The sequence below is a fragment of the Laccaria bicolor genome, genomic scaffold (assembly GCF_000143565.1).
Source record: "Laccaria bicolor S238N-H82 LACBIscaffold_82 genomic scaffold, whole genome shotgun sequence".
NCBI lineage: Eukaryota > Fungi > Basidiomycota > Agaricomycetes > Agaricales > Hydnangiaceae > Laccaria > Laccaria bicolor.
Genome location: NW_001889953.1, coordinates 44,499 through 51,916, shown reverse-complemented (window position 1 = coordinate 51,916; position 7,418 = coordinate 44,499). Strand labels below are relative to the sequence as shown.

Genomic DNA, 7,418 nt, shown 5'->3' with positions numbered 1-7,418 from the left:
TGAACAGGCGTTGTACGAAGAGGAGAGAAATGTTGGAGAAACGTGACGTCGTGATTCGCTCGTCGCCTATACCTATCCAATCCCAGCGAACACCTACAAAACCAGCAACAATCCCCACAAACCATTCGAAGCCTTGCAGTGTCCTTTACAACTGCGAACAAGAGAGGAGAATAGGGAAATCTGAAACCTGGGACATCCACAATGAGTCACGTCCCCCACAATCTTCTTAAATTTTTAATTTACGAGTCCGTGTTTGACGTCCAGCTTCTTGGTGTACAGTTCGGACCCCCCACCAGGTGAGTACTTGGAACTTGGAACCTTTGACCACCTTTCTGATTTATAGCCACAAGAACAATCAAAAATTCACGAACGTCCCCCAACGGGATACATGATCGGATTCACCTCCGAGCCTTTGTTGGGGCCATTGAACAGGTTGCACAGAGCGGTCGATGAACATATCGAATATCAATCGAGTAGCTCATCATCTGCAGTCGTTACTCGTCTTTCGGTGACTACGATGTTCTATTCACTCGGTCGGAGTCCGAGCCAGTGACTCGCTAGGGATCCTAAGGGATTTTCAGCCCTGTCATCTCTCGCGTTCAGAAAGAAACGTCTGTTGGGTTCCCATAGGGGACAGGTGTTGTACAGGTTGAAGTACCTTTTTTTGAAAGTCGCGTTACTGCCTTTCGCGCAAGTCCTCCATTCAATCATCGCACCAGCTCTTGGTCCTATTCCAATGCCCGGGGTCTCATACTACTGGCTTGTTTTGTTCGAGTTGGTGGCACACTTGCACTCTCCCGTCGACGCATCAGCTTCGCAGTTCATTTTTGTTCGGATTATGGCACATGCATCCAGACAACAAAGTAAGTACAATTATTTCACTCGATTTACAGCAAGATGCAAAAACGTAGACACCTCTCCAAATTTCCCAGACTCCGCCTCGCTTTGTACAAACAACTGCTTTAGGAAATGAGCGGGTGTGAGTGACGCAAGCATTCTGTTCTCGCTCCACCAACCTCCACTTCGTGCATTCGCTAGCGTCTCATCTATGTCATTTCCTATCAACCCTCGTAACAATGAGATGCCGTTTTTGTTCGGCAGATATAAAGCGGTAGTTCCCTGACATATTTGTAGATGGGAAAAGAGAAATTATATAGAAGTACCATATTTGTAGGAGTATATATAATAAAATGGTGCACCATGCAAGCGCCATGAAGTCACTATGACCCGTCGTGCGGCGGAGTTGCACCAAATGCGGTTGTTTGTACAAAGCAAGGCGGAGTCTGGGAAATTTGGAGAGGTGTCTACGTTTTTGCATCTTGCTGTAAGCCACTGAATGTTAAATTCGATAAATTGCGCCTGTCACCGGATTCTGTTTTCCGTGAGAAATCATTTTCTTCCAAAGCCCTTCTACCCTGACTTCCATCCCATTCCTCTCGCCTCCATCTCTCGACCCCCTCTTGCTGCGGCCAACCCCCTCCAGGCAACACGCTCAACGCTACGCCACGTGAAGCCCAGCTCCCATCGTGTTCTCGCCTTCAAGAGGCCATCGCGTTTGTGCAGTCGAGCATGATTTGCGCGTAGCGCGTTGGAATGGGAAACGATGCACCGCAACATACATCGGGCAGTGGGGATTAGATGGAACACAAGAGAAGGCCCGTGAAGCGGGTGATCTATGAGGTACGTCTGAAAATTCAATGCTACAATGCATTGACTGATAATATATACTTTCCATGATTTACTGCACACACGCACAACAGCCCACACTCACTCTCCACACCCATCGTTTCCCGCGCTTTTTAGCGTCTCTCCCATCAACAGTCACCATGCAAATTCATCACGACATCGCCTCTCACCCATATTGTCCCGAGTCTGATGCCTCAACCCACACCCGACGCAATATTTGGAGCCCATCCGAACCTACCCAGTCCATCCGTCTCACAAGCAACCCATTCGCCCCACTCATCTCCAGCCGTCCCCCTTCCATCATCACGACTGGCACCTGCATTGCCTGCCCTCCTTCTCCAAAGCGAGCAGCACCCGAAATTACCTCACCATACCACCACGCACCATCCCCGCCTCACGCTCAAACCTCTCCATGTGGCCCTCCTTCCACCTGACTCCTGTGCTCTCCCACGTATGTTGAGGCGCGCTCTCGAAGATCTCGTCAGTCTGGGGAAATGGAAGGCCAGGTTTAGTTCTGAAAGTTCTTTTTTGCCGCCCTAGTATACTACATCTCATGTAAATATTATTACCTGCAAATATTATGTGCATTACATGAATTTAAGGCTCAATGACGGAACACAAACATTCAGCTGATGTGATATAGCAGAGGGTTAGGTCCCTGAGCCGAAAAACCCTTAAATCGGGTGCAGGGATAGGCCAGCTCATGGAAATGCACATTAAATTGAGCTGGTTGGCATCACAGGGCCTTAAATCCACTAAATTGAACTTGATTTAAGCTAAATCCATCGTGCATAAGCACTTATGCCGACTTATGTGTACTTATCCCACTTATTTTCAGGTCCTTGCAGCAAACCACCTATCAAACATCCCCCTAAAGAGCAAAAAAAGCGGTAGATATGTAGCTGCAGATGCATTGGAGGCATTATGGAATTTATGTATTTTTCCCGAAAATTCAACAGCACCCAGGCCCCAATCAAGGACGCGCCGCAAGGTCCATTTTGGACAAAGGCTGCATATTTGCTCAAAGGAAAGCCGGAACTGGGAAAAAAATAGCATTTTGATGTATAATAAATACAAAATGGTGCACTACAAGCTAAATTTTGGGAGGGGACAAAGCGGCGGGTCGAAGCGGCGGGGGAGGAGGAGAAATGGGAGAAGGACACGACGCCAAGAGGTGTCAGATCCACCGATCTTGGAGGTTTGATCGTTGGAGTGACCCTGCCATCAGTAGTTTCCGAGGTTCGGCATATCAGCGGCAGCCTTAAGCGATCAACGAAGGCATTGGGCCATGATAAGTGTAAGATAGATATGAAGATTGTCATATAACATAGATATGGAATTAACAGAGGGCAAGTAATGTTAATCAATGAAAGGGATAGGTGGGGTCTTTGAGGGTAGATTATACTGTGACTGTAAAAGCTGGGGACTCAAAATTGGTAGATGGAAAGGTTGGAGAGGGACATGGACTCGGAAAAGGAGCTCGTCGTGGTCGTTGTGGGGAATGCTCTTGAACGTTACGAACAGTTCGAATGCGATTTAATGGCGTTGTTTGTGTGACTGGTTGCTTTGCACGAGATTTGGCAGAATCGAGCGCTAAGAATTGGGAAAGTTTCGAAATCTTGAAAATGTGTGGTAGGCCAAGGATGTCTTCAGTACCACAAAGGTCAAGGAGTGTACGCCAGGTTTTATTGTGGGCGCGGAGGCAAGAAAGTGCCTTGCGAGTGTTGAACAGGTATTCGTGGGTTAGAAAAAGATTATCTAAGCTCACGACACCACGCACCGTCGTTTGCTCCTTCTTCAACTTTTTCGTGCTGAATCAAGCTGCTGTCCGAGCTAAGTGTAGCTCAGAGTGGTAAGGTCGAGTTCCCCACAGGTCTCCGAGCACGATCGAGAACGATGCTGACAAGTAATGACAAACAGGGACAGCGGGATTGGAGTTGGCGACGATCCAGTGCAAAAAGGGGAGCGCACATATATATGAGAGCTGGTAGGATCGATGAAAAGAAGAGTACACCCAAGCTTGAAACAAGAATTGGGGTCGTGGATAGAGAATGGGTAGGTTTGATATGGTGAGCCTCCACCAAATTGCAGAGCCTTGACAAGTTGATAATGGGGGTGTTGGTTCTTGAATTAGTGGCAAGCCTATACACTATATACATTATCGAGACGCCATGATGATGAGAAGGATTTGTTGAGGAGGATGCGTCTTGCGTTGTTCAGGTCGGATAAGATGCTGAGGGTTTGTGTGATGCCGCTATTTCCTTGCCGTCCTGCCGTTTACCAAACATACCACATGAATCGCCTTATTTGGGGGGGGTGGGGGGGGAGAGGGTATGACATCATCGATTTCTGTGATCGGCGGATCTGACACCTCTTGCGCGACGCGCCAGGTCACGTGGTCACGTGCACCTTCCGAAAGCGGCGGGGATCCGGGAGATCCCGTTAAATCGGCCCACATAAGTACACAGGGAATCAAATGATAACGTCACGCTTTGCCTATGCCCCAATCCTCGTCGTCATTGTTCTCGAACATCTCAACTGCACTTTGTAGCTTGTCCATACTCTCGGGTTTCATCTGATACTCCTTGATCAATTGAATGATCTTTGCCAGAGCTGCATCCCAGTCAAAGCAGCCTGCCAGCTTCACATGTTCCTTAACCTCCTTGTGAACTTTGCTCCTTTCCTCTGAAATGTTGTAGGCCGTAAAGACAAGCTTGATCAAGCGGCGGGAAAGGCGCAAACGGGCGTTCACCACCAGGCCAAAAATTACTTGCATAATAATCGTGAAGTCAACGATGTACGCCATTAAATGTTGTAGCATGAGTGCACTGAGGTTTTCCCATTTAGTGTTTAACATGGCATTGCGAGGAAGACATATGATTGCTCGTACACATTGAATATCCACTTTGTCGAATCTGACAGCTGGTCATTTTGATTCCCAACAAGTTCGATCATCAACTTTTTCAGTTCCTTGCTTTCCAGATACTAGCAGCATAATTTCCATAATTATAAGTGAGAAGAGGAGTGATGATAAAATATTTACCCCACAATCATCCTGAATGTTCCACACTTGAACGATATCAGTATGTAGAACCCGTTGACATTCTTCTATAGTGTTGCCCAGAAATTTTGCACTAGCCGCGAGATCCATCCAATAACCTAACGGAGAGAGAGCAGATTAGTTGAACTTTCACTGAGGGACACTAGAAGATTCATACGCTTCTTCCCAACTCTTGAAATGGGTGTCAGCATTGCATTAAAAAGACATGTGTTTAAGTGCTCACGCAATCACCGCATCAATCTTCACAGCTGGATTCACGCGTTGAGCAATGGCAGAGACTAGTGCAACATCTCCAGCAACGTCGACCGCCAGCGTGTTTTTAACATAGTCAGTAGTGAGACGGACAAGCTCGTTCAACATCTTTCTGGTATCTTTGTATCCTTTAGTAGCTGTGTTGGCAAATGTAAGGACAAGCCCCAGAAATCTCTTCGCAACTTACTTGAGACGGGGATGTGCGGAATGTTTTTATCAACAACCTTTTCAAAGGGACCAATGCACAATTCTTGGAACTTTGCTCTGGCCTCTTCAGCAAGACATGCATTTCGGGTTTCCGCATCCAAATGTTTGTTGCGTTTTTGAAACTTGAGATTGTTACCAAATTCAACCTGTCCTACCAACTTCATACGGAATAACTCTTCCACCCCAGCCTCGAACAAACGATTACCTTCAGACAAGGATACTTGGAAACAAAGCCTGCGCAACACCTTCATCATCTTGCTCACTCAAGTGATCGAGGAGTGGAAAACATACCAGACAGCATGTACCTGATCCCTCACATTGGGCATGTCCTTCCGAGCTTTCAAAAAATCAACGACTTTCTTGAAGTTGTCACCCTCCCCATGCTCGAAGCCCTGACTGTCGTGTAGAACAAATCTTCTGTTTTCGCTGGCTATAATTGGAGTATTGATATTTGACACGCCAGCCTTTGAATGAGCCACGGTCTGGGGAAGGACAAGCTTTAGGAGTGGATTTTGAGAAGACAGGGAAGTGGCCTCATAGCATCCTTGACGCCGAAGCATTCGTTGATAAGGGAAGATTTCCCTACACCACTCTGTAAAAACAAACTGTAAGCTAATGCCTGAGGATAGAGGCATGAGAGAACTACGTTGCCGATGACTAGGACTCGGAACCTAGCGGAAAGGTAAGCCACAGTAGTCGGGGATTAAGCAGACTGACCGTTCGACCAACTTGAATAACTCATCCGTTGTGGGTTGTAGGTCGCCACTCGTCGCAGGTTCTGCCTTGGTTAAAGCATTTTAAGATCGATACCCGCATTACGCGGACGCTTTTGCATTTGAGATAGAAGTGCACACACCCCTGCATATTGGCTAAACTTCAAGATGACATCGAACTTGTCAAATGATTTTGACCATTCTAGAGTAGAAAGTCCTGCATCAGCAAGACAGGAGCGATTGCAGAAGGGAGGCACTTGCCTTGTTTTCCGGAGAAGTGGGGGCCGACCTTGCTTAGCAGTTCATCAAGAGGTATCTGGCTCTTTGACGCAGCACGAAACAATCCGCGGAATCGGACTTGCAGATAGAGGGGCTCCGAAGGCGAAAGTTGACTGCGTTGACTAGGTTTATCGTCCAATGCTACACATGATCATCGGCTCACCAGGGGGATGACAACTCAAATGCGTGAGTCTTTGCATCCAGGAGACAGGGTGATTCCCGTTTGAACGATCCAATCGAAAGCTGGACCGATTTGAGGATATACTGGGATGAAACACAGATTTCTAGTCAATGGGTGTCAGATGTTTGACCTGGGGCAAAAATCTGAGAGGTTACCTGTAATCTCAATGCTGGGGCTTCCCGTTGAGCCACCCCTCGCGGTAGTCATGGTGGTTTTGGTGAAAGGGAGATGCTTAGCGCTTGGAACATGCTTTGAACGGCAGGCATGAGGGAAGACCAATTGATATAGAAATTTTAGCCTCGTTTCAAGAGTGATGGTGTGTGATAAGGCGCTCGGTGTGACTGTCAGAGGATGTGACGGTATCACCTGTGAGCGCTTGAGCAGTAGCTGGTTGCTATTGAGTCCATTGAAATGAAAAGCGAGGAATATGCACCATTTGCGACATTGGACCCGTAGATGTCTTTGCTTTAGATTCACAGCACAAAACAAAAGGTTGAGTTCTATATGACCGTTATCAAAAAGGGGGTTGAGGTGGGGATCACCTCGAGGAGCATCCATGGACGATAATAAAGGGTGATTTGTAGTTCCAGTTCGCCGACGTCATGGCTGGTGTAGAGGTCATGTAGGTGTCCAGATGTCCTTCCAACCAGTCTCGGACAAAGGTTTGTCGCTGGTGGGGTGATTGAATCAAAATCGATGTTCCATAATTATGTCGTTTCCCGTTGCCCTAATAGAAAGCCCAAGATAAGTATACGTAATTTGCGCATCACACTCGACCCACATAACCACACACTGAAATTGGGTCGATCTTGAACAGTGAGGAGCGCTTTCCTGGCAGCCTGAAAGGTAACTGATTGATAAATCAGATATGAAGGGCTCCCGTCGATGACAGCTTACCATCTCAGCACGTTGAACTGTCCGAACCGTTGGGTGTCGTGACCATCATCGTAATCTTGAGTCTGTTGTTCTGGTAAGTTCACAGACAAATGTTAGCAGATATAAAACACCCACCTCAACTGAAACGTCGATGTCCTACTGA

At 47.2% G+C, this 7,418-nt stretch overlaps 2 protein-coding genes across 2 annotated transcripts; one reads left to right on the top strand and one right to left on the bottom strand.

The window, feature by feature from the left end:
- Nucleotides 1-201: 201 nt before the first annotated feature.
- LACBIDRAFT_296018 (uncharacterized protein) lies at nt 202-1,174 on the top strand (the record flags this gene model as incomplete). Its single annotated transcript, XM_001890172.1, has 4 exons — nt 202-296; nt 631-863; nt 967-979; nt 1,135-1,174. The coding sequence occupies 4 exons, from the start codon at nt 202-204 to the stop codon at nt 1,172-1,174; spliced, it is 381 nt and encodes a 126-aa protein (XP_001890207.1).
- Nucleotides 1,175-4,171: 2,997 nt separating this feature from the next.
- Nucleotides 4,172-6,586, bottom strand: LACBIDRAFT_296017 (uncharacterized protein; the record flags this gene model as incomplete). Its single annotated transcript, XM_001890162.1, has 11 exons — nt 4,172-4,514; nt 4,577-4,671; nt 4,730-4,845; nt 4,905-4,918; nt 4,971-5,136; nt 5,187-5,440; nt 5,498-5,798; nt 5,924-5,984; nt 6,063-6,180; nt 6,362-6,482; nt 6,535-6,586. The coding sequence occupies 11 exons, from the start codon at nt 6,584-6,586 to the stop codon at nt 4,172-4,174; spliced, it is 1,641 nt and encodes a 546-aa protein (XP_001890197.1).
- Nucleotides 6,587-7,418: the final 832 nt, after the last annotated feature.